The sequence below is a fragment of the Monomorium pharaonis genome, chromosome 2 (genome assembly GCF_013373865.1).
Source record: "Monomorium pharaonis isolate MP-MQ-018 chromosome 2, ASM1337386v2, whole genome shotgun sequence".
NCBI lineage: Eukaryota > Metazoa > Arthropoda > Insecta > Hymenoptera > Formicidae > Monomorium > Monomorium pharaonis.
This window is the reverse complement of record NC_050468.1, coordinates 23,980,005-24,006,771: the sequence shown is the minus strand read 5'-3', so window position 1 is coordinate 24,006,771 and position 26,767 is coordinate 23,980,005. Positions and strand designations below refer to the sequence as shown.

The following is a 26,767-nucleotide window of genomic DNA, read 5'->3' as shown; positions in this document are numbered from 1 at the left end:
CATTGTTGAGGAGAACACTGAGTAAATGGATCACCAGTATAACCGGCAGTACACGCGCACATCGGCGTGTGACTAACAACATTACAAACGGCATTGATACCGCATGCATTGATGCATGGATCGCGACATTTTTGATTGATGCAAGCCATTTTGTTTGAGCACTCGCTATTGCTGATACATTCGTATCGACAGTTCGGAGGTAATCCGATAAATTCTTGCAAACACGTGCAAACAGATTGATCATTGATCACTTGGCATTGCGCATTTGGACCACACGGCGACGGTTGGCAGGGATTAAGCACAGGTAACGGATCTTCAGCTTTAAAGATAATTATCGATTAATTAATCGAGGTATTATACTAAAATTTATTTATATTATGTGTATTCAAAGTAATAAAATAAAATATTAAAGAGATTAGATAATAATATTGTTTTTATAAAAATCATAACATAAACAGTATTTTGTTAATATAATTTATTATTTATTTAATAATGTATTTGTCATCATTTTCTTTTCTTATTATTTAATTCCTTTCTCATAAAAGCTAATCGACTGATTCTGTAACATGACAATGATTTATCACATGTAGTAAAATAGACAACAAAAAAATTGGAGAATTAGAATGGGAAGTGTGTACTCTTTTTTTCTCTCTTTCAGTATATCTATCCTATCATCTTCTCTAGTTATTAGAGCACTTCTTGCAAGAAAAAAAGCTTTATAAGAGTAAATAATTTTTTAATTGTCTTAGCCATATTTCTTCAATCAAAGCCAATTAGCTTCTTCGTAAAAGAAATAAAATAATTAATAAGTGAATAAAAATGATAACAATTATACATATTATTAAATAAATAACAGATTCTATTAATAAAATTACATATTTTACATTATTTATAAAACCTATATTACTTTCCAGTCTCCCTAATAGATCGCGAAGACAATTTGCATGTAAATATAATACTTAAAAATATTCTATAAAGACTAAAAAAAAGTATTCTTACGAAGGGGGAAACAATTAATAAACGGATCTCCGGTCATCCCAGAACGACACACGCAAACAGGATTGTGATTAATGACGTTGCAGACTGCATTGCGTCCACAACTTCCCGGACAAGGATCTTGACATTTTTGATTGGTACACGCCTCGTTCTTCGGGCAATCTGAGCTAATTACACATTCGGGTCTACAAGTCGGAGGCGCGCCAACAAATCCACTTATGCAGCTACATACAGCCTGCATATTATTTTGTCGACATTGACTATTCGGTCCACACGGGGACGGATTACATGGGTTGCTAATGGATGGCGCTATAAGAAAATATTTCAATTACAGAATAAGAATTCAATGTGCTAAAAATGCGGATATTTGGAAATTAAATAAGACCATAAATATTTTGACGTTATTTGTTAAGTTTGAAGTACCTGGCACGGGAGAACACAAGACAAAGGCATTTCCTTCCATTCCCGAAGGACAACTACACATAGGAATATGGTTATATACATTGCATATAGCATTTTGACCGCAAACACCCGGACAGGGATCTATGCACTTATTTCGCACGCAAGCCTGCGTGTTCGGGCAATCGTTATTCAATACGCATTCCGGTCGACAACCACTATAGGGATCTCCGAAATATTCCGCTATGCAAACACAAATTCCTCCATTACATTGCGTATTGGGTCCACAAGGGGAAGGTGTGCATGGATCCGGTTTGGAAGGGGCAACAGCGACTGTAACAATTTCGCGTAAGAAAGATCAAAAACATACTATTGAAGGGATAACAAAAAAAAATTATTATTGTATATCTTCGATGGAGGAATCTTACGTGGTTTTACGGAACACCCGACGAAAGGATCACCGGTGTAATCGGGCAAACACGAACAAATCGGCACGTGATTTACGACACTGCATTCGGCCATAATGCCACATGAACCTGGACAAGGATTTCTACATCTTTGTTGCATGCAAGCCATATTGGTTGGACATTCTGCATTGATCGTGCATTCTGGTTTACAATTTGGCGGACTGCCTCTATACGTTGGTAAACAAGAACACGATGGCACTCCTCCTATATCACGACATTCGGAAAATACGCCACAAGGTGACGGTACGCATGGGTCTCTCACAATATCACTTACAATAGGTGGACTCACTGCAATTGCGATATTGTGTGTAAACAGTTTGAAAAAATTTATAAAATTGTTAGAAAATTAAAGTAAAATTAAATTATATATTATACTCCAATCTCGATATAATATTCTTGCAAATATTAATCAAAAGCGAAAAATTTATTACTTTCTATTGTCCCAGAAATTAAATTTTTTTAATATCATTAATTATTATTATTTATTAATTCGAGAAGAATTAATCGAATAGAATCATACGTGATCTCGAAATATCTTTCAGTATTTTTGAGATGATTATCGAGATCCGAGTATATTTACTCGAGTAAGCAATTGTGAACGGTAACACATGTATTTGCCAAAAATATCAAGTATATTAGACAAAAATTAGAAATCGTACCAGGGGTTTGGAAGCATACAGTAAATGGATCGCCGGTGAAACCGTTCTTACAGGAGCAAATCGGATTGTGTTTGATGACTCTGCAATTCGAATTTCTGCCGCAAGAGCCAGGGCAAGGATCTTGGCACTTTTGATTCAAGCAAGCAAGATTGAGGGGACAATCTGAACTTGTCACGCATTCAGGACGACATGCAGGTGGGCTACCGATGAAAATCGGTAAGCAAGAACAAACTGCTTGATTATTATTAACACGACATTGGCTGTTGGGTCCGCAAGGCGACGGATTGCAAACATCCCTCGGGGTATCGACTAAAATGACAGATATACCTTTCAAATTTTTGATATTAGAAAAGAAAAGATAATTTTAAATATTCATTTACAAAAATAGTTGAACATAATTGTGCACTTTCTCGGATTAAATTAACACGCGTAAATTCAATCAAAACAAAAAGAAATAAGATACTGTAAACCTTCCAAACTATTTATTAATATATAATAAATAGTATGGAATAAAACATTTTTAATAAAACAAAAATGTAAAAAGAATTACAATAAGATTTAAAGTTTCTCAATGGTTAAAACAAATATTCGTACCGATGTCGCGCATTATAGTGCAGTATTGGAAAGGATTGCCACTATAACCGGCGATACATGTGCAAGAGGGTCGATGATTAATAACTTGACATTCGGCGAACTGTCCGCAGGCACCGGGACATGGGTCTCTGCACTTTGATTGTATGCAAGCAAGAATAGATGTGCAATCCGTATCAACCACGCATTCTGGTCGACATCCTTCGTAAGGATTACCGACATAATCTGGTAAGCAAGAACAGGATCCGGCACCGAACTGTTCCTTGCAAACGGCATTGAAGCCACAAGGTGACGGTTTACAGGGCGATAGTGGGACTGGTGTGGCTGAAAATAGAATATAGACTAGGAAACATTTCAAACCATCGATTTTTCGCGGTAATTTTTCAAGAAAAATTTGAAAAACTTTACTCTGTTTAAAAGTCTTAATAAAATTTGATAATTAATTCAAAGTAAAAAATTAAATTCCTTATATTTTGTTCAGATCTAAATATTATTTTTCCAACTCTTATCTGTGCATATATGAAGTCGATGCTTACGTGGTTTCATTGTACATTGCGTGAATGGATCGCCAGTGAGATCGCTAGGACAAACGCACATGGGTGTGTGGCTCACCACACGACATTCGGCGTTAAGTCCACAGGAACCTTCACAAGGATCTCTACATTTCTGATTCATACACGCCAAATGAGCAGGACATTCACTGTTGCTAATACATTCCGGTTTACAATACGGTGGTGAACCCAGGAATCCAGCTAGACATGAACATGAGGGAGTATCGCCTACAACCTGACACTCGGCATTCGGTCCACAGGGAGATGGCACACAGGGATTTGTTTGCAACACGGGTTCGGGTACTAATATTTGAAAAAAATGTCGAATCAAAAATTTAGAATTAAATAAATTAAACAAATTTGAAAGTCAAATTTCAAATTAGTTTGATCAAAATAAGGAATTACTCAAGCTGTCGAAATAGATCAAATAAAGCAAAATATTCACAATAAAAATTCTTTGAAATATACTTTGTTATATACTTGCACTTCTTATGATAAATATTATATAAAATAGTAAAACAGTAAAATATTTAATCTCTTCAATTTCTTCTTTTCGTGAAATTATCAGTAATTTTTAATATAAAACTTGGAAAAAAGCAGAATACTTTTTTTGATATGTCTATATATCATACGTCTGTGAAATCATTAAAATAGATATCAATATTTGCTTAATGTTTCTTTGTAATTGATATTTGTTCTTACGTCGTGGAATACACCGGACGAACGGATCTCCGGTGAGTTCTCCACAGCTACATATGGGATTATGGTTGATCACTTGGCATGTGGCTTGAATTCCGCATGCACCGAGACATGGGTTTGTACATTTCTGATTACTGCATGCCTCTGTCAGAAGACACTCAGAACTGACAGTGCATTCCGGCCTGCATGCCGGCGGTACGCCGAGGAATCCTGACACACACGAGCACACAGGTTGCCCGTTGTTTTCTCGGCAAACACTGTTGGGTCCGCAAGGCGAGGGCGAACAGGGATCTCCTTTCGGGATATCTAACATTCGACAGCAATCTTACATTTCGTTCTCAAAAAAAAGGAACGTATAACAATTACAATAGTAATAAAAAAATTAATAAATTTGCGTTCAAAAAGTATTTAACTTTTAAGTATTAAAATGTTTTATTGCCGTCTTCGTTTTTTTAAACATTTAAAAATATTTTAATTCTAACAATGTTTAGTTTTAAACAATGTTAAATTTAATATACCATAAACAGAAATATATTTAAGTATTTAAAAAACAAAGATAACAATAAAACATTTTACTAGCTTAAAATAAAACACTTCTTTTTTTAACGTTGCTCAAATGTTATAATAGCAATAGGGATATTTGACTAGATAAAAATATCTACAGATTTCTGATTATCATTAGTAATAAGCATTCATCAAAATTGCAAATTGACTACATTAATTATACCTTCGACTATGGAACATTGAACAAAGGCATTGCCAGTCATTCCAGCTGGACAGGTGCACATAGGCACGTGATTATATACAGAGCACAATGCATTTCGACCACATGTGCCCAGACAGGGATCCACGCATTTGTTACGAACGCACGCACGATTGTGGACGCAATCGGTATTCATGACACACTCGGGACGGCAACCCACGTAAGGATCGCCCTGATATTCGGGCAGACATATGCAGATGCCGTTGTTGCATCGTGCATTCGGCCCACAAGGGTTCAAATTACAGGGGTCGAGAACTGCAGGTGCCGCTGTAAAAGAATGCGGATGAGGAACTAAACGTCGAAGGCCAAAATAAAATTTCATGAAATGTAACGCATAAGTTTCTTCCACGCAACATTTCGGGTACTGAAGCAGCATTGTATTAATGTATTCGTCTACTATGCTTCAAGTATTTCTCTTAATTTAAATATCTACTGAATGCTATAATGATAATTATAACAAAACGACGTAAGACTTCAAAAAAGTATTTAAAGGACTTGGAAAACATTACTGGAGCAATGTTTCACTGTCTGTTTTTACATTATAAATATAGCAAAATCTTGCTCAGGCCAGCCAATACAAAATATTAAAAAGAATTCTATCGAAGATGTAATAATCTTTTAAGACTTTTATGTTGTCTGAACACAAGTTCAAACTGTCGTTATTTAATATTCATTAAAACCAAAACTAATCGAAAAAGCGTCAAGAAACATCATGTATTATAATTCGCGAAATTTTCTTTCGATACAAATATCTCATAACTTTTGAGTGTGGGAAGTTTCTTACTTGTCGGTCTGGGATAACAATTACTGAAAGGATCGCCGGTGTATCCCTCGGGACAAGTGCACACAGGTACATGATTATAGACTGTGCACAATGAGGTAATGCCGCAGGAACCTAAGCAAGGATCCCGGCATCTCTCGTTGCTGCAAGCAAGATTCATCGGGCATTCGGAATTCACACGGCATTCGGGACGACAATTCGGCGGTGATCCTCTGTAGGTCGGCAAACAGGAGCACGACGGAGTGCCACCAAGATTTCTGCACTCCGCGTACATGCCGCACGGAGACGGTAAACAGGGATCTTTGGGAGTTATGGGAAAATCTAACGGTTCTGAAATCCAATAATAAAACTGGTGTAACAAACTACTCGCCTAGAGATGTCTGTTTTAGCAATGAATCACTTGCTTTCATGAGAATAACATGAAAAAGATAAGCATGTCGTATGATGTATAACGTATGTTAGCATCAAAATTGTGAGGATCGAGATTATGATCTCATGGCATGTTACGGCAAATTAAAATGAGGATGGCTGTAGTAACGTCATTTTGAAGTTAAGCCGTAATTGGATTGTGAGAGATGAATATGAATGGACAAATGAAACTGATGACCGTAAAATTCTAATGAAAATAATAACGAACAAATAAAGCTGATGATCGTGAACTTATAGCATGAATGAAACTGATGGCCGTAAACTTTTAATATAAATAGAGAAATAAACAAAGCCAATGACAGTGAACTTGTGACATGAATGAGTACAGCTAATGAGAGAAAAAGAAAGACCAAGTTCTTACGTGGAGTAGGGAAACATCTCGTAAAGGGATCTCCGGTATAACCGAGGTTGCAGACACAGATGGGGCTATGACTGATCACTCTGCACTGTGTGTTTATTCCACATGGGTCCGGGCAGAGCGATATACATTTCTGATTGATGCAAGCAAGATCCGGAGAGCATTGGCTGTTCACTACGCATTCAGCTCGACAGTTGGGAGGGCTACCGATAAAATTTGGTAAACAGGTACAAACGGCAAGACCATTTACGTCTCGACATTTGCTATTTGGTCCACAGGGGGATGGGCTGCACGGGTTTGTTTCTGGCAGGACTGTGTTGAGAAAAGTATCATTACGTACAAATTATTTTCTACAGATTATTCTAGATAATAATATATAGTCTTTACGTTTGATTACAAACTAATACATTTGAAACTCTAATCCTATTGTGTTAAACTACAGTCAAAACTCAAAATTCAAAATTAAAATCTCTAAATCTGATCATAATATCATATAACATATGTTTTTTTAATAGAGTGACAACGAATGTATTTAAAATTATTTGCTATTTTTTAAATAAAAATATAAAATTTTGAGATTTTAATATATATTATAATATATATTAAAATATATAATAAATATATAAATTCTTCATCAATAATAAATATTTAAATTCATCCTAATAAAATTTTTTATAAATTTAAATGTTTTTAACACAATTCTGTATTATGTAGGCATAAATATCTATTGTGGAAATAAGTCTTACAGGTTTCAACAATCGGGGAACAGAGCGCGAAAGGATTGCCGGTATAGCCAGGGATGCAAGTACAAATCGGCAAGTGATTAACCGATTGGCATTGGGCGTTCACTCCACATGTTCCTGGACAAGGATCTCTGCATTTTAGGCTTACACACGCCATTCTTGTCAAACAGTCGGAATTTTGGGTGCACTCGGGTCTGCATTCTTGATAAGGGTCACCTAGGTAATCCGGCAGACAAGTACACGAGCCAACGCCGTTGTTCTCGCGGCAGACGGCATTGAGGCCACAAGGGGAAGGCTCGCACGGTTTTCTAATGTCTAGGGGCGTATCTGATATAAAGAGAAATTTTGCTTAGACTATAATCATACAACGTTTTTCTTCAAAAGCTGGTGCTAGGGCATAGTGTTTTTTTTTTACTTTTATTGGTTCTCCTCCACGTTCGCATTTCCGATTCAATTTAACCAACTTTTTAACAAGCAATAAGCCTCAGTAGTGCGATGTAATAGCATTTGTGTGGTTTTAATGCTAGGCTTTTGACAAATATTTTGGGAAGTCTATCGATTTTAGTAGGTGACGTTTTTTACCAACAATTATTTCATCAAGCGTGTTCGATCTTCTATATTAAATTAATTAATTGAGTTAATTACAAGGTGCGGGACGGGACGATGATTTGTAACATATTATTTCTTCGGAGATGTCACGGCTATTTTAGGATCTACCTTATAATAGGTGTATTTCAGCAGGTTTGTTAAAATTATTTCTCCAAGATTATTTTCTCTTTGTAGCGATCTTTGCGTTATTGGTCTATTCAAAAATGGTAATGTGCAGCATGATTATTAGGAGGTCCACAGCATATGTCAAAGGTCAGAGTGCTCTTTATGTGAATAGGGTCTTTAACGAACTCACTTCGAGTCGGTGCGTGCAGTAAACATTTCAATAATTAATCGCAGGAGTGGGAAGTTCTAAATGCTTAATTGCTCTGTGTCGATTAAGGATGAGTGCAGTCAAGAGCCTATTGGGTACATAGGCCCCGCCACCAGTTTTGTGACTACCTGCCATTATTGTTGTTTTTCCTTTATTAGGTTTCTTGGTCAGTACGCTCAGGCATGGGAATGAGTGCGTGCCGCATTGGCCTTTTTGTTAATTATAGGGACTTGGGATATTCGGTATACATAATCCTATGTTATTAATTTTTAATCGGGGAGATAAGTGCAATTATGAGCCTAATATCTATAGGCCCCACCACCTAACACATATGGCTTATTGTCACCTTCTGTTAAATTCTTGTTGCGACTGTGAACTGTTGTCACACACATATTCTTGTATTAATCTTATGCGATAGTTAAAATATAACAGGTCTTTCGATCTAATATGTTTTCTAGAATTATGTAGGCAATAACGTCTAACAATAACGGGACAGGACGGTGATTTTCATCAAACAGTTTTTCAAACTTCGGCTAATATTCAAAACATGCGGAATATCAGATTTTATTAGGGTAATATTTTGGGTGAAAAATCTGCAAATTGCAAAATTTTTAATCGCTATCTTTGAGTAGCATAATTATTTTACGAGATGGAAAGATGGAAAAACTCTTGAGCTACCGTCTTGACTCTTATTATCATTAGTATGGGGATAGAAGCACTTACCTGCCACGCCCGCATGCAAACGGCGACATTTGCGGAAGTGATAAAGAAAAAAATAGTAGTCGCGTACTCACCCTCGGGTACTCGTTCACAAGCGCTGAATGGATTTCCAGTGTATCCGGCGATGCACGCGCAAACCGCATGATGATTCACTACTGAGCACTGAGCGTTAAGACCGCACAAACCGACACACGGATCGCGACATTTTTGTTGCATACACGCTAATTGCGGCGGACACTCCGGATTGATCGTACATTCCGGTCGACAATTTGGTGGCAAACCGATATAATTTTCAATACACGAACACACAGGACTGTCGCCTCTCACTTGACATTCCGCATTCGGACCACAAGGCGATGGCAGACATGGATTCATCGGCACAGGTGGTGTCTCTGCAAACAAATATTTAAATAAAGAAATTTTGCATTTAATGCTAAAGCAATTAAAACTATTATTCAGAATTTCTTTAAACCAAAGACTAATTGCACATATCATACAGAATACAAAAACTTAACAAGAAAGATTCTTAACAAGAAAAATGTTTAAAGGTTTTTTATAATTAAATATTCCTTATAATTATTAATTAATTGTAATTAATAAAATTAACTTTAAAAAAGTTAAATGTACTAATACTGTAATATCTGCGACTTACTTGGTTGCGGATAACATATGGTGAAGGGATCACCGGTGTAAGATTCAGAACAGCTGCATATTGGATTATGATTAACCACTTGACAGTTTGTATTCTGTCCGCACGTGCCTGGGCACGGATCTTGGCATTTGTTATTCAGACATGCTTGTGTCAATGGACAATCTGCGCTGACAACGCATTCTGGTTTACAGGCGGGTGGACTGCCAATTAAACCAGGTTGACATGAACAAACAGCATGATCACTTATGACTTTGCAAATGCTGTTTGGTCCACAAGGCGAAGGTGTACAAGGCTGTCTAATGGTGTCTGCAAATAAGATGTAAATAATCAGTTATCAGAAACAATGATTATCGATGTAAATAAAAAATTTAAATTACTTTATCATAAAATTATTTATATTCAAATATATAAATTATTTCCATGTTTTATAAACCGTATTTAAGAATTAATAACAAATAAACATAAAACTATATAAAAAATATTACATATGTACATTTCAATATTTATGTATTAAATTAAAATATATAAAACCATTTTATTTTTATTTTCATTTATTCGTTGTATTTATGGTTTAATATTTTTATATATTTTTATTATATATAAAATATATTTATAAACTTACCATCTGGTATATGTGGTCGGCATAGAAGGAACGGATTTCCGGTGTAACCAAGCGGACAACTGCACATTGGAACGTGATTGACAACGTCGCAACGTGCATCACGACCGCATGTGCCTGGACAAGGATCCACGCAATTTTGATTGATACAAGTTTTAACGCGAGGACAGTCTGAATTCATCGTACATTCCGGTCGACAATATGAGTATGGATCCCCGAAGTAATTAGGCAAGCATCTGCACACACCTTCGTTGCATTCCGCATTAGGCCCACAAGGTGATGGATTACACAAATCTTCGGGAATCTTTGGTTGTTCTGCAACATTAATTTTTTATGTTATAATGTCAGTAAAAAAGATGATAAAAGATTAAAGAAAAGATTTTATTTCATGTTATGTATGTTAAAACAGATTTATATCAATATAATTGCAGTAAACTATCAAATACTATTTAATAATATTCCAAATTAATTATTAATATGTATATTTATTTCTACATGTATGTACTTTATAAATAATCTATATTTAGGTTTGATAAAAACTTCTAATAAAATAATTATAAAAAAGAAAAAATTATGTTACAAAGTATATAAAAATGTTGTTACAGATTTACATTTACATAAAAATACACACCTTTAATTACTGTGCACAGAGTAAAAGGATCGCCAGAATATCCAGGTTGACACAAACAAACAGGTATATGATTCTGTACTCGACAATCAGCATTTTGACCGCAGGAACCAATGCAGGGATTGCGACATTTTTCTGAGATGCAAGCTTGATCCGACGGACAGTCTGTATTAACTACGCATTCCGCCCGGCAATTGGGTGGTATCCCTATATAATTTTTCAAGCAAGTACACGCAGCTTGATCATTGACTACTTTGCATTCCGCGTAGAGTCCACATGGACTAGGGAAACACGGATCCATTGGCGGTAGCGGCACAACTAAAAAATAAAAAATATATATGTAATAATATGTAACTTTTTATTATTTTCACATGTGCACATAAATAGATAAGCAAAGCAAGTTTAAGAAAGTCAATTAAATTAATTTATATATCAGTATAATTACCGGGTTCAGGGAAACATCTGGAGAAGGGATCGCCTGTCTTTCCTTGCGGACAGCTGCAGAGTGGATTGTGATTGATAACACGACAATTGGCTTCAACTCCACAAGTGCCGGGGCACGGGTCTGTACATTTATACTTGTAACACGCTCTATTTTGCGGACATTCTGAATTGACGACACATTCCGGCTTGCAATTCGGTGGGACTCCCACGAAGGATTCTTGGCATGTACATACGGCTTGGTTGTTCACAGCGCGACACAAGCTGTTCGGGCCGCAAGGTGAAGGCGAGCACGGATTCCTGACGGTAGGTTCGGTATCCACCTCCGGTTGAAGAGTGCAAATCGTAAACGGATCTCCAATGTAGCCAGGCTCACAAGTGCATGTGGGAATATGATTGATCACTGAACATTGCGCCCGGACGCCGCACACACCTGGACAAGGATCCTTGCACTTGTTACGAACACAAGCCTTGTTCGTAGGACAATCCGCACTGAGGACGCATTCCGGTTGACAACCCTCGTAAGGATTGCCTTGATAGTCATCGATGCATATGCAAGCGCCAGCGTTGTCTCGTTGCTGACAGATCGCATTAGCTCCGCATGGTGAAGGTTCACACGGATTCATCGGTTCTTCTGCAAAAAAAAATTGTCCGGTATTTAATTGGGTCAAGATTGGTTAATTGAAAAACATGTAATATGAAGTAGACAGCAAAAGTACAAAAAAATCCAACGCAGAAAAAGACAGATTATTTATTTTAAGAAAAATGTAGACATTCTTGCTAGTGTAATTAATATGAATCGTCAGGATAAATAAACGTACCTTCTTCAAACACGCATTGCACGAACGGATTACCCGTATAACCAGTCTTACACAAACAAGTTACTGCGTGATTCACCACTTTGCATTCAGCATTGTCTCCACAGGATCCTGGACATGGATCTTTACATTTCATATTTATGCAGGATTTTTCTGGCGGACAATCAGGATTAATCAAGCACTCCGGCCGACATGATGGCGGAATACCGATGTACGTTGGTAAACACGAACATGACGGTTGTCCATTTGCATTCTGACAAAGTGCATTTGGTCCACATGGTGAAGGATTGCAAGGATCGCTTTGATCCTTAGGTTCCGGTGGTACTAAAACATATTGATTTTATATATATTTTAGCAATTTACTTTATTCAAATCTATTGCAAATATCTCTTGCCTTATAAATATAAAATATAATATTTTACATTATATTTTAAAAACTGTACGTGAAAGAAACCAATTGTTACATACAATTTTTTAAGATTATTAAAAACATTATATCATTTCATTAGAAAATTATTAATATCTTATTTGTAATCAAATAATCTGATGTTTCTTACGTGGAATATCGTAACAACTCCTGAACGGATCTCCAGTCTGTCCGGGTAAACAACTGCATATCGGCGAATGGTTGATCACTTCGCATCTCGCATTCAAACCACAGGAACCCAGGCATGGGTCTGTGCACTTCTTGTTTACGCAGGCTCTCGTTGGTGGACATTCAGAACTAACAAGACACTCTGGTCTGCAGGATGGCGGGGACCCAAGATAACCTCCGAGACAAGAGCATACAGCGTGATCCTCGATATTGCGACACTGACTGTTCGGACCGCAAGGCGAAGGTGTGCACGGATCCTTTCGAGAATCCGGTACTGCGAGATAATTTGTCAATTAATATAAATTGAAAACCAGCGAATCTAATAATAATATCAATTTTAAAAATAAAAAAACGTAGTTTTTCTCTCGTACCTCTGGGTTGAACACGACAACTGACAAACGGATCACCAATATATCCGGATGGACAAGAGCAAACGGGAATGTGATTTACCACGTCGCATTGTGCGTTCTGGCCGCATATTCCAGGACAGGGGTCCTTACATTTGTTCTTCAGACAAGTTTTGTCGCGGGCACATTCCAAATTGAGAATGCACTCGGGACGACAAGCCTCATAAGGATTACCAATATATTCAGGCAAGCATCTACATTCACCATTATCACATATAGCGTTTGCACCACATGGAGATAAAGCGCAAGGATCCGTAGATGGTGGTTCTGTAACTACATAGATAAAGTGTTTTTGTGTAAATTACCAAGTCAAATATTACTTTAATTTTAGTTCTAATTAATTTTTCAAGACTCATATTAATAATACATTGTTTTACTTACTCGGCGGGATAATGCTGCATTGTGTAAATGGATCTCCGGTGAAACCTTCCATACATGTGCAAACTGGCAGATGATTTAATACGTGACATTGAGCATTTATTCCACACGAGCCTGGACACGGGTCCGCGCACCTCTGATTGACACATGCGAGGTGACTCTTACATTCAAAACTCAAGATGCATTCCGGTCGACACTGCGGCGGTACGCCAATATAATTTGGCAAGCAAGAGCAAGCAGGATTTCCAGATATTATTTGACACAAGGAATTTGGACCACAGGGTGATGGAGTACAAGATGGTGGCCGTTCGGTTATTGGAAAATCAGTAGTAACTGAAAAATTATTATATATTTTTTATGTCCAAGAAAATATTTTTTTTACGCTAATAAAATTAGTTTATCAATTACGTTAGTAACATATCTCTTTTTACAAATTAATAATATGTAGAATACAATGTGTAAAAATTTAATTAAATACTCATAGAATTTAAATATAAAAAACGATACAATTTTATCTAACAATGGAAGATTAAAATGTATTTTGCGGATTTTGAAAAATTTGATATTAAGATATAAAGTTTAAGGTTGTAAAAATAATACATATGTAACATTCAAATACCAATACAAAATCAGAGTTGAACAAGGTTACAATATTTTAAAATTTAGAATGAATCTACAGTTTGAAAATACGCATGACAGAGGTATTACAACAAATGACTAATAATTCACAGAATTAATTTAGCTGCAGCGCCTAAACCTGTCTTTCCATTCGTAGTTCATATTAAACATTACAATTTAAGAAATAATTTTATTTTTTATCGTTTAAAATAATTTACTTAATTTTATTTTTTAAGTAAATAACTGTTTTATGTAGTACTATAAAATAAAAAAACAAGAAAAAACAAATTTTGAGAAAAAAATGGTTAATTAGTTTTAAACAGTAAAGTAGAATATAAAACTTTGTAGCACCCTTTGATTTACCTAAATGTTACATATTACTTTTACAACAGCAAAATCTTATTAATGTCGAATTTTCCAAAATCGACAAGATACATATTTCGATCTTTCCTTGTAAATTAAATTTTTTAGAATGTTTATACTGATACAAGGATATAAAATATGTGTAATTCTTACCGTGTGGCGAACAGAAAATGAAAGGATCTCCTGTAAAACCGGCAGGGCAATTGCAAATCGGAATATGTTTTTTAGTAATACATTGCGCCTTCAATCCACAAGTATTCAGGCAAGGATCTGCGCATTTCTTATTTATACATGCTAGATGAGGTGCACATTCGTCGTTAACGATACATTCTGGTCTACAAGATGGTGGAACACCTCTGTACTCTGGTAAACAAGTACATACAGCTTGACCGTTGACAACTCGACATTTGCTGTTGGGCCCACAAGGTGATGGAGCGCACGGATCCAATGTTTCTGAGAAAAACAACATTACATTTTTTACAAATTTTTAATTTTATACAATAATTATTTTAAAAACTTATCTTAACCCTTTGTATACACACTGGTTACCATCCATAATTTTCGTACCCCTAAAAATTCAGCGTTCTGTACCTTTTAAGTACCGTAATAAATGGAAAAAAAACTCAAAAACTGCAAAATTTTTTTATCGCAAAATATAATTATTTTTTAAATATAAAATTTCTTAAATTTTAATACCAAAAGTAAGTAAATACTTTCTATAAATATTAAAGTTAATCCATAATTTTTTTCAGAATTTTAGCATAAATATTTTAAAAGATACAGCTATTTAAAAATTGCCATGGGTGGCAATCATCCAGTGTGTATACAAAGATTGAAAAAGTAAGTGTGTATACGAAGGATTAAATGCGGTTTTTCAATAGTTGTTGCTATCATAATCTTTGCACAATTAATAATAATTCCTATTTTAATATTAAATTAATATAAAATCAAAACAATATTGTTAATATTATTGGCACTGTTTTCATTTTGTTAATACTAAAATACAACAAAAAACTAGAAAGATTGAAGGTAGCTATTGATTACTTATTAAAAACACATTAAATTTGAAAATAAATGTCGTTAGCTTAGTTATTCAGCTGTATATTTTGCGCATGAAATCTTGCATAGTCAATCTTAAAAATAAAAACCTCAGAAATGACAATTTGGTATTATAATATATTAACTAATATTTATTTATAATTTACTTTACCAAAAATACTTACTTGTTATTTCTCCAATTTTGCAAGCAAAATACGGATCTCCAGTATATCCTGGTGGACACAAGCAGACAGGAACATGCGCTTGTACGTTACAGATAGACAACGTTCCACACGTGTTCGGACATGGATCTATGCATTTGAAACCAACACACGCCAGCTGCGGCGCGCAGTCATTGTTCGTTTCGCATTCTCTGTGACATCCTTTGATGATATCGTAAGGATCACCTATTAGATCAGCCGGACATCCGCAAGCGCCAGCTCCGTTTCTTTCGCGACATTGTGCATTAGGACCACAAGGATTCGGTGAACACGGATTTGACACAGTCCTGTCTGTCGCTACAAACATACAGGACAAAAATTTATAATATTTGTACAGAGAGTGTAAAATATATTCAAACATTATCTTTAACCACTCTTTAACTAATTCAACGAATATTCAAATTTCTACTCACGTGGAGGAGTTGCTAGGATGCAGCGCACGGTAGGATCGCCCTCGTATCCTTCCGGACAGGTGCAAATCGGAATGTGATTCTGCACCGTGCATCTGGCAGTCTCGCCGCAAGCACCAGGACAGGGATTCTTGCATCTTTGATTGATGCATGCCGCAGTATTGAAGCATTCCGAGTTGTCGGTGCACTCTGGTCTACAGTTCGGTGGACGGCCAATGTAATTCTGTAAACAGGAACACGCTGGATGCGTGCCTATTACTTTGCATTGCGAGTTCGGGCCACATGGATTCGGCAGGCAGGGATCTCCTTCCCCTTTTGGCAACGGCGACGTAGTGCTAATCCTTGTGCAGTGCACGAAGGGATCACCGGAGTAACCGCTGGCGCAACTACAGATAGGATTGTGGTTCACCGTGAGGCAATTCGTATTCTGTCCGCAAGAACCTGGACACGGGTCCGCACATTTGTTATTGATGCATGCCCTGTTCTGCGGACATTCCGAACTGACAATGCAACCTGGTCGGCAGGTCGGCGGGATTCCGGAGAAGCCCGGTTGACAAAGGCACACCGCGTGTCCGTCATGCGTTCGACAGTTACTGTTGGGTCCGCACGGTGACGGATCGCAGGGATCAATCGGCACTGGTAACGGCGTTATAACATTGATGATTGTACAACCGTTCACTGGATCACCGGTGTAACCAGGCAGACAGGAACACATCGGAGCGTGATTAACTACGCGACAAGTGGCATCCTGACCGCAAGTACCAGGACAAGGATTAACGCACTTGTTGTTCAGGCAAGCCTTGCTGCGATCGCAATCGGCGTTGGTCACGCATTCAGGTCGGCAAGCAATGTACGGATCGCCGAAGTATTGCGGTAAACACGTGCAAGATCCGACGCCGTTTCGTTCGTTACACACTGCGTTAGCACCGCACGGTGACGGATTACAGGGCGTGCGTGGTTGCTCCGTCGTAATAGGTGCTATAAACAATTCATTATACATAATTAGACAATAATTATATAATATATAATTATTGTTTAATAATAATAATAAAGATAATAATTATAAAGAAATAAATGGCTAATAAAAATAATTGTATATTAGAGTTTAATGTTTTACAAAATCTTTGCAAAAAACTACATACCTTCTATAATGAGTATGCATTCCGTAAACGGATCACCCGTATAACCGTCGTTACAGATGCAAACAGGATTGTGTTTTACAACATTGCAGAATGTGTTCACGCCGCAAGAGCCTGGACACGGGTCCACGCATTGTTCGTTCTGACACGCCAAATTTCCAGGGCATCCTTCATTTATGACACACTCGGGACGGCAATTTGGCGCACGGCCTACATAATTCGGTAAACACGAACACGCCGGAAAACCGTCAATCACTCGACATTGGGAATTCGGTCCGCATGGCGAAGGAACGCAAGGGTTGCCGCTCGGTCTTGGTAGCGGTGTTACTTCTATTACGATTGTGCATTATACATTAGAATAATTACATACATAAACCCCCGCGTGTAAAATTCTAATTTATATAATTTCTAATTCAAATAATGAGAAAATATTAAAAATTGAAATTGAAATTAAATACATAAATATTTTAAATATATAATATATTGGAGATAAAGTTCTAAAACTAAATAATTTTTTAAAACTTACCTTCCTTGACACATCCGAAGAACGGATCCCCGCTATAGCCAATTGCGCAAATGCAGACTGGATTATGATTAATCACCCGACAGTCCGCATTCACTCCGCATGTGCCTACACATGGATCCTTACATCTCTGATTGATACATGCTGTGTTCGGACTACAGTCTGTACTGACTACGCATTCCGGCCGGCATGATGGTGGACTACCAATGTAATTAGGTTGACAAGAGCATACTGCGTGATTGTCAATAACGCGACAGTTGCTATATGGTCCACAAGGAGATGGCTGGCACGTATCACCCGGTATTGAAGGCTCTATAAGAAACAAGTCACATTATAAATCGTTCAGTGATAAGTCATAAATTTCTGCTTATTTGTAGTTATGTTATAATCATTAGAAAAATATCTCAGACGTACTTATTGGTATGTGGCAAGACGTAAGTGGATCTCCGGTGTAACCAGAGAGGCAACTGCAGGATGGTTGGTGATTATAGACTTGGCATTGCGCATTAATTCCGCACGCTCCCACACATGGATCCTTACACTTGTTGTTAATACAAGCCTTCGTATGAATGCAATCCGAATTCTGAACGCATTCTGGCCTGCAGCCCTCGTAAGGATCACCGGTGTAATCAGGTAAACAAGTGCAAGATCCCGCACCGTTACGCTCTTTACATACGGCGTTCGTACCGCATGGTGAAGGATCGCATGGCAATTGCACTGGAAAGACAGCTACAAAGCGCAAATATATTTATACAATGGGATATGCAACGATATATCAATTTAAGATTACTAAAATTGTTACAAAATCTTACCTTTGGCACAGCCTGAGAAAGGATCTCCTTCGTAACCTTCGTAACACTGACATATAGGTCGATGATTCTGTACCGTACAGTTCGTGTTAAATCCGCACGATCCAATGCATGGATCTAAACATTTCTTTTGAATACAAGCTAAGGAGCTAATGCAGTCCTGATCTATTACACACTCTGGTCTACAATTCGGCGGTGCTCCGAACATACCGCTAATGCACGTGCATATCGGATGATCTTCTTGAACGCGACAATCAGCGTTAGGTCCGCAAGGTGATGGCAAGCAAGGATTCGTTGTTGGCGGTAAAGGCTCTAAACAAAAAATACAATAATTGATTAATACTTTGAAAAGCCTTTTCCCGTACAATTTATTAGTAAATAGATTATTTAATTCACAAAAAACTTCAATTTTAGCGATTGTTTCTAATTCTGTTATATTTTTCATTATATAAATCTTCTCTAGAAAACTTTGGTTGTATTTGATAACCAAAAAATCAAATGTTTTAACTATATTATCTTATTTCCTACAAAGCTAGCAATATCAGAACAACCACGAAAAGTTCTTTATTTAATAGAAATCTTTATTCTATTATTCCTGAAGTATACACTATGTATTACCTTCTTTGGCGCAATGTGTGAATGGATCGCCAATATATTGACGAGGACAACTGCAGATTGGGTTGTGATTGATGACCTGGCAATCAGCGTCAAAACCACACAGTCCCGGGCAAGGATCATTACATTTTTGATTAATGCAAGCCAAATGAGCCGGGCATTCCGTGCTGACGAGACACTCCGGACGACAATGTGGCGGAGTACCTTGGTAACCTGGACTACATGAGCAAACTGCACGATCGTTCATTACACGGCAGATGCTGTGTGGACCGCAAGGCGATGGCATGCACGGATTCTGATCTGGCACTGCAAATAAAACCGAATTAGACTTCTCGTTACATTGATATTGTGTTTTTACAATTAATATAAATTTATCCTTTAATTTGTATCAACTATGTATATTATAAATTAAAATATTTGATGAAAAAAGCAGATATAAGAGTTTTAAAATATAATATTATACAAAAACTGACAATTTATATTGTTACATATTATAAATTTAAAAAGAAATATTCTAACGTCTAAATTAACATAGTATTATGTAACAAATAAAACAAAATACATAATATATGTAAAAATTGAAATATGTTTACATACAAGGTCTCTCTACTTTGCAAGCTCTAAATGGATCTCCGGTATATCCAGGCAAACAAGAACACATCGGAAGATGATCGACGACTTCGCAATGCGCATTAGCGCCACACACGCCTGGGCATGGATCTCTGCAATACTGATTGAAACACGCCAAATGACTTTCACAATCTCGATTAATGATGCACTCAGCCTCACAACCGTCTATATAAGGATTGCCGACAAATGGCGGTATGCATGTGCATTTAGCTATGCCATCAATCGCCGTGCAAATAGCATTTTTGCCACAAGGTGATAACAGACAAGGATCGTATGGTTCAGCTGGTCGTGCTGCAATAATAATTAATAAACCGTTTTAATATTGATTTCTTAAAAAATGGTTTATTATATTATTTTACAATATTCCAAATTTAAGTTTAATAAAAAATTGCAGAAAATTTTTTTCTTAATATTATAAATTATGAATTAATAAGAAAATAACTAAGAGGGTAAACATTAAAAAATTTTTAATTAAAAAACTTTCTTTAATTAAAATAAACTAAAAAATGTTCAAAAGTTTGTACAGGTAAATAAGCTGTTTAGTTTCAAAATTTGTTATTATAAGTAAAAAATTGTTATATATATAAAATTTTCAATAGTATCAATTAATTCAAAACATTCTTTTTATTTTACACTATTCAATTATTTATGCAAATTACCTCCGCAACTTTTATAAGGGTTTCCAATCGTGAGATCTGGACAGTAACAAGGCGGTACCCTCGTACTGTTACATCTCGCCCCAAAACCACACGGATTAAAGTCACATTGGTCAGCTTTCGGCACGCATCCTCTAATAGTGTTCGGGCTTTCAATGTATCCAGATAAACAAGTACACTTCGCAAAACCATTGTCTAACACAGTACAGCGAGTATTGGGACCGCATGGAGAAGGATCGCAGGAGGTACTAGGAAGTGTGCAGGGGAAATGAGGTGGTTCACCCTCGTATCCTGGCAGACAGAAGCATTTCACCTGTCCATTCACTACCCGGCATCCAGAATTGATGCCACAAGGATTACCTTCACATTGATCACCTTCGGGAACTAGACATGTAACAAGATTTATTAAAGAAGTCATTTTTTAGATTATATTATACTTATTTATAATTTATTTATAATAAAGCATGTAGACAGTGTTTAAATTATATTTCATAAAAATATATACATACTGCAATGCTCAAATGGACTTCCAGTTAGACCTTTCGGACAGAAGCAGACGGGATTTCCGTTATCATTCTCACATAAAGCGTTCAAACCGCATGGATTTGGAATGCAAGGATCAACAGGCGACACTATCTCTTGACAACCAACGTGAGGATTTCCTTGATATCCTGGAAGGCATATACACTGTGCTTGATGTTTACTAGAGACGCACTTCGCATTCTCTCCACAATCGAACTCGATACAAGGATTGATGCACTGCCTATTGAGTCGATCGCAATATTTAGATGGAGGACAATCTTCATTATATTGGCAAATATTTTTCGTTTCTTCCACTGAAATCATGAGATAAAAAATCATATAAAATATAATTTATATTTTTAATATAATTTATGATATAATTTTTATTTTTTAATACATCTACGTATAATATAATTTTCTAATTAAGAAAATCATGAAACTTTCATAACATTTTATGATTATATAAATTTAACATTTAACTTAATTTGCACACATTTTTTATGTATAACAATAAATGTGTAATAATAAAAATTTTCATTACACTTTTGCGATAATTGTTCTATATAATACATATAATGAAAAAGTAATACCAATTTATATCATATAATTTCTCACGTTTTATATATACATATATATTAATTTGTAATATAAATTTCATATCTCATTGTAAAACTTACGTAAGTCGCAATAGGAGAATCCATTTCCATGATAGCCTTCTTCGCAACTGCAGTCTGCTCCATGATTCGTATTAATACAAACAGCGTGTTCCGCACAGGGATTCCGAACTAGGCACGGTTCTTGGCAAGTGTGCCCAATACACACTTCTGACAGGGGGCAATCACTGTCGCTAGTGCAACCCGCTAAAGAAAGAGTGGGAAAGCCCATGTAACCCCAGAAAGTGTAGTGCACAAGTATAAGAATTGAGATAAAGAAAGTTCTTTCTTTTTGCGTGATTCTCTTGATTTTTATGTGCAAAAAAAATGCGATTTATCAGCAGAGAAAAACATTCTCTGTGGCAAGAGAGATGTATTCAGAGAGAACATGACAAATATTTTAAAGAGATCATTCTTCGTGTTCATGCACGATAGTTATAATGAGATTGAACGTCTTGTGCTTTGTATAAAGAGAGTCTTATGTATAATTTGCAAAATATGTACGTGAGATATATACAGTATACATACATATTTACAAATCTCTCGATGACTATTAAAAAAACTGAAAATAAAGTCAGATGAAACCAACTACAGTGTTGGTGATAATACAAACCTTTGACGCAAGTGTTTGTCGACGAATCGCACAACGTACCAGATGGGCAGTAAGGACACTCCGCTTCGTTAGTGTCCACTAAAAAAAAATCGTATAAAATAATAAATATATTTTAATAAAAATATGGATACATAAAATGTGCTAAATTTAATTGCAAACGTACCTTTGACACAGACTGGTCTATGATGCTGAACATGACAAGCTTCGACGAAGTCACACGGATTACCCAAAGTGCAAGGATTTACGCACTGATGATTTACGCAAGCCAATTGAGTGGGACAGTCATTATGCGTTGTACATTTCACATCTAATGAAACAAATGTGCATTAGATGTAGAATTAATATTACGACAAAAACATAAAATGTTAATGTACATGTCCCAACAAAAAATCTATTTGATATCAGTTTAACTGCCGCCTTGATATATATACTCTATATAAAAAACGGCGGATGTGAAACAATACACATTTACTTAAATCTATCACATAAATGTTGCTAGTGCAATAGATAAACATAAATATACAAGGACAATGTACTCTTTTCTTTAAAACATATAGTGATATTTGTGTTACATGTGTCAAGTATAGCAGCTAAAAGAGACATTGACGCGTCTATTTCGAACGAAATTATCTTTCAAAAACACTATAATTTATTTACACAATTCTGGCAATTTTATAACAAAATTTGTTTTTATACGACATGCCACAGATGATATACATATAATTATATATATATATATATATATATATATATATATATATATATATAATACGTATAATTATATGTAATGTACATATAATTATTATATATCACAAATTCGGACGAAAGATAATTTCCTCTTAACATAGACAACTAAAATTGCAGTTTATTATACATATGTTAGATATACAAAAAAGCTGTAAGAGAGAAAATTGTGCATAAGCGTTAATGTACATCATGCGTAGAGCGCTAATGCAGCAGTCCTTTGTCTGCATTTGGGAGAGCAGTGTCTAACTGCCTATTAACAATTTTCGATTCGGTCACATAGAAATGGGTTCGATTTATGGGCCCTTATGATATCGATCACATTTTTATTCAGAAATTTACACCAATAAGCCATTTTATCATAAAATAATTGATTGGACAAGCAATGTCTACATTTTTCCAGAATTGGTTACTTCCAATTTTCATCTGGATACGATAATATGACCTCACACACTGGAGGAAGCTTGTATAGAACATCGACGACAGTAAAACATAAAATGACACCACAATTACGAAATTCCCGACAAAAGAAATCTTTACCTGGGAGTACGCTACAATTAGACGTACTCTGCTCGGTATTTGAATCTAAGCACACAGGCTGATGATTCACAATGTTGCATAAAATATTCACTGGACATGGATTGGCAGTTTTACATGGATTTTGACAAAGACCATCGATGCAAGTTTCACATTCTGTACAATCTGTATGTAAGGTACAAAATATATCTGTTTTATTCTGACTAATTTCAGACGTCGTTAAATATTCTGTGATCAGATATTGCTCTGTGGCTTTTTCGGATGTAGCAAGTTGCTCTGTAGTTATTGTAGAATATTGTTCAGTTGTACTATATGGTGTCGACTGCATCGTAGATGTAACAAACTGTTCAGAGGTGCTGTACTGTTCTGTAGTAGAGATTTGTTTTGTTGTAGATTGTTCAAACGTGGTAGGTTGCTCAGATGTCGTAAATTCTGTTATAATGGAATATAATCCCTCTGTAGTAGAAATCTGTTCTGTAGATTCTTCAGTTAAAGTGTATTGTTTCGAAGTAGTGTATTGTTCTGTAGGTTGCTGTGATGTCCTAAACTGTTCTGTTGTAGAATATTTTTCTGTAAAATACTCAGGAGTGCTATATTGTTTTGTAGTAGAGACTTGTTCCATAGGTGCCATAGGTGTAAACGTGGTATATTGTTTTGTTTGTTCTGATACCTTAAATTGTTCTGTAGTGGAATATTCTGTGGAATATTCAGATGTACTGTAATATTTTGTAGTAGAGATCTGTTCTGTCAATGGTTTAATTGAAGATTGTTTTGTAAAAGTAGTGTTTTGTTCTGTAAGCTGTGTTGTTTTAAATTGTTCTGTTGTTGGATATTCTTCAGTAGAATATTCAGGCGCTCTGTATTGCTTTGTAGTGAAAATCTGTTCCATAGTAGAATGTTCTTCAGTAAAATATTCTGATATACGAGGTTCTGTAGTAGAAATCTGTTCTGTAGATTCTTCAGTTAAAGCATGCTGTTCCGAAGTAGTGTGTTGTGATGTTATAAGTTGTTCTGTCGTGGGATATCCTTCTATAGAATATTCAAATGTGCTGTCTTGTCTCATAGTTGAAATTTGCTCAGTAGATTGTGCAAACGTAATATACTGTTCTGACGTTTTAAGTTGTTCTGTTGTGGAATATTCCTCTATAGTATTTTTCGATGTGCTATAATGTTCTGTGGTAGAAATCTGTCCTGCAGACTCTTCAGTTGTAGTGTACTGTTCTGTCGAGTATGTCTCCGTGATAAAAGGAGATGTGATGGATTCAGTAGTAGAGGATTGTTCTGTTGCAATAATATCAGTGGCTTTGTGAAAATCATCAATAATATTTGTTGTAAATGTAGGAAACTCAGATATATATGTAGGAAATGAAGTGGTATCTTTCACATATGGCTTTGTTGTATCAAATAAATCTGTTTTAACAGTGCTCCATTTTTGTGTAATTTCTTTAGAAGTGTCATGTTCAATATTTATTGTAGATGTTTCGGTATGCTCTAAAATATTCGGAGATGACACTGTATAATTTGCTTGCGTATAAAATGTCGTAGAAGGCAGTGCATTAGTGGTACTTTGCACATGTGGGTCAGTGATTACTTTTAACGGCTTTCCAGTTAATTCTGTTGTGGTAGAATACTGTGTAGTAGTAAAAAGTTGTGTTGTTGCTACTGTGGAAGTTTCTTCACCACTTACATTAGGAACTTTTGTAATAGGAACTGTAGTTACATTCTCAGGAACTTCAATAGTACTACTTGCTTCCGTTGGTTTAGAAATTGTAGTTGTTTCAGTATTCATATTAGAAACAGTGATATCAGTAATTTCGGTATAACTAAATGTAACTGGAGAAGTAATAGTAACATTTTGAGAAACAGTTGCTCCAACTATTTCGGTTGCAGCGTTTTCTTCATAGCCAAATTTTTCTGTTGTCTTAGTTACAGTGGAAGAAGGTACATTTTCTGTAACAATCCCTTCTGTACTATGAGTAATTAAAGTAGTTTGTTCGGTTTCAGAAATAATAATACTTGCAGTTGTATATTCTTTTGAAGTAGTTTCAACTTCAAAATCAGTACTTTCAAACGTTGATGTAATAAAAGGTTTAGATATATTTTCTAAAACGTTAACATTTGTTGTCGAAATCAAAGTGTCATTTAAAATATCAATTTCGGTTGTATTCAAAATTGAAGGTACAATTGTCGTATATTCGGGAAACTCAGTAGTAATTTCCGTCGATACAATTGCCATATCTGATTCAGTTATTGTCTCAGTAGTAATATTTTCCAAATTTTCGGTAACGTTAGTTAACGCAACTGTGCTTTTCTCTGTGTACATAACAGATAACGTTTCCATAGTGGAAATGGATGTTGTAAACGGCGAAACATCAGTACCCACTGTTGTTTGCAACGTAGTATGAACAGTTTCAAAAGTGTGATCTAAAGCTATAGAAGGCAAAGTCGTTGCACCACCAGGTAAACAACGTTTGTCGTTAGGATCGCAACCACAAATAGGCCTGTGCGCTTCAACCCGACACTGAACTGCTAGTTGACACCCGTTGATACAGGGATCAACGCAGGAGCTTTCGACGCAGGCTTCTGCGTCGCTGCAATCATCATCGGACTCGCAAACTGGCTTAGGCATGGGATGAAGAACTGCTGCAGATATAATATAATGTAAACATAATATCTGATAAAGTGGCAAAAAACTGATAATCGGGGAGTGGCTCTTGATTAGGCTAGGCTACAGATAAGTTTACAGTTTATTTCAATTACTACGAATTAAGAGTTAGCATGCTCGCATATAGTAGATAAGCTGATTGTAAGAAACATTATTAAGTCTTTACAGAGACAGATGTAACGGAAAAATCCTTCAATAGTAAATTGGCAGAATAGAGCGGGAATCTAAGGTATGGGAAACTTGTATCTGTAACTTGGAACCTGAAATATGCGTCCAGACAACAGAACAAAATAATCTCTGTATCCAATTGTAACTTTAATAGAAAGATCTTGTAAATTTAAAAAAAAATTAAATTAAAATCAGAAAGAAGTTAAGAGTAACCAAATTTTGAACAT

At 36.0% G+C, this 26,767-nt stretch overlaps 1 protein-coding gene across 1 annotated transcript in view; it reads right to left on the bottom strand.

Moving 5' to 3' along the window:
• LOC105830444 overlaps positions 1-26,767 on the bottom strand; it is a 113,353-nt gene that overhangs the window by 32,039 nt on the left and 54,547 nt on the right. The window contains exons 41-76 of the mRNA XM_036282445.1: positions 23,711-26,350; positions 22,590-22,733; positions 22,427-22,504; positions 21,838-22,020; positions 21,148-21,474; positions 20,642-21,022; positions 19,950-20,273; positions 19,356-19,658; positions 18,741-19,049; positions 18,343-18,657; positions 17,932-18,240; positions 17,409-17,735; positions 16,270-17,244; positions 15,821-16,153; positions 14,751-15,050; positions 13,620-13,949; positions 13,203-13,511; positions 12,794-13,105; positions 12,240-12,560; positions 11,423-12,052; positions 10,981-11,295; positions 10,353-10,664; positions 9,731-10,036; positions 9,153-9,470; positions 7,440-7,763; positions 6,697-7,005; positions 5,910-6,236; positions 5,090-5,392; positions 4,366-4,668; positions 3,649-3,966; positions 3,116-3,436; positions 2,522-2,830; positions 1,824-2,150; positions 1,420-1,728; positions 1,000-1,305; positions 2-319 (exon numbers count right to left, since the gene is read on the bottom strand). Coding sequence (XP_036138338.1) covers positions 2-319; positions 1,000-1,305; positions 1,420-1,728; positions 1,824-2,150; positions 2,522-2,830; positions 3,116-3,436; positions 3,649-3,966; positions 4,366-4,668; positions 5,090-5,392; positions 5,910-6,236; positions 6,697-7,005; positions 7,440-7,763; positions 9,153-9,470; positions 9,731-10,036; positions 10,353-10,664; positions 10,981-11,295; positions 11,423-12,052; positions 12,240-12,560; positions 12,794-13,105; positions 13,203-13,511; positions 13,620-13,949; positions 14,751-15,050; positions 15,821-16,153; positions 16,270-17,244; positions 17,409-17,735; positions 17,932-18,240; positions 18,343-18,657; positions 18,741-19,049; positions 19,356-19,658; positions 19,950-20,273; positions 20,642-21,022; positions 21,148-21,474; positions 21,838-22,020; positions 22,427-22,504; positions 22,590-22,733; positions 23,711-26,350 — 14,175 coding nt within the window. The remainder of the gene's footprint in view (position 1; positions 320-999; positions 1,306-1,419; positions 1,729-1,823; positions 2,151-2,521; positions 2,831-3,115; positions 3,437-3,648; positions 3,967-4,365; positions 4,669-5,089; positions 5,393-5,909; positions 6,237-6,696; positions 7,006-7,439; positions 7,764-9,152; positions 9,471-9,730; positions 10,037-10,352; positions 10,665-10,980; positions 11,296-11,422; positions 12,053-12,239; positions 12,561-12,793; positions 13,106-13,202; positions 13,512-13,619; positions 13,950-14,750; positions 15,051-15,820; positions 16,154-16,269; positions 17,245-17,408; positions 17,736-17,931; positions 18,241-18,342; positions 18,658-18,740; positions 19,050-19,355; positions 19,659-19,949; positions 20,274-20,641; positions 21,023-21,147; positions 21,475-21,837; positions 22,021-22,426; positions 22,505-22,589; positions 22,734-23,710; positions 26,351-26,767) is intronic.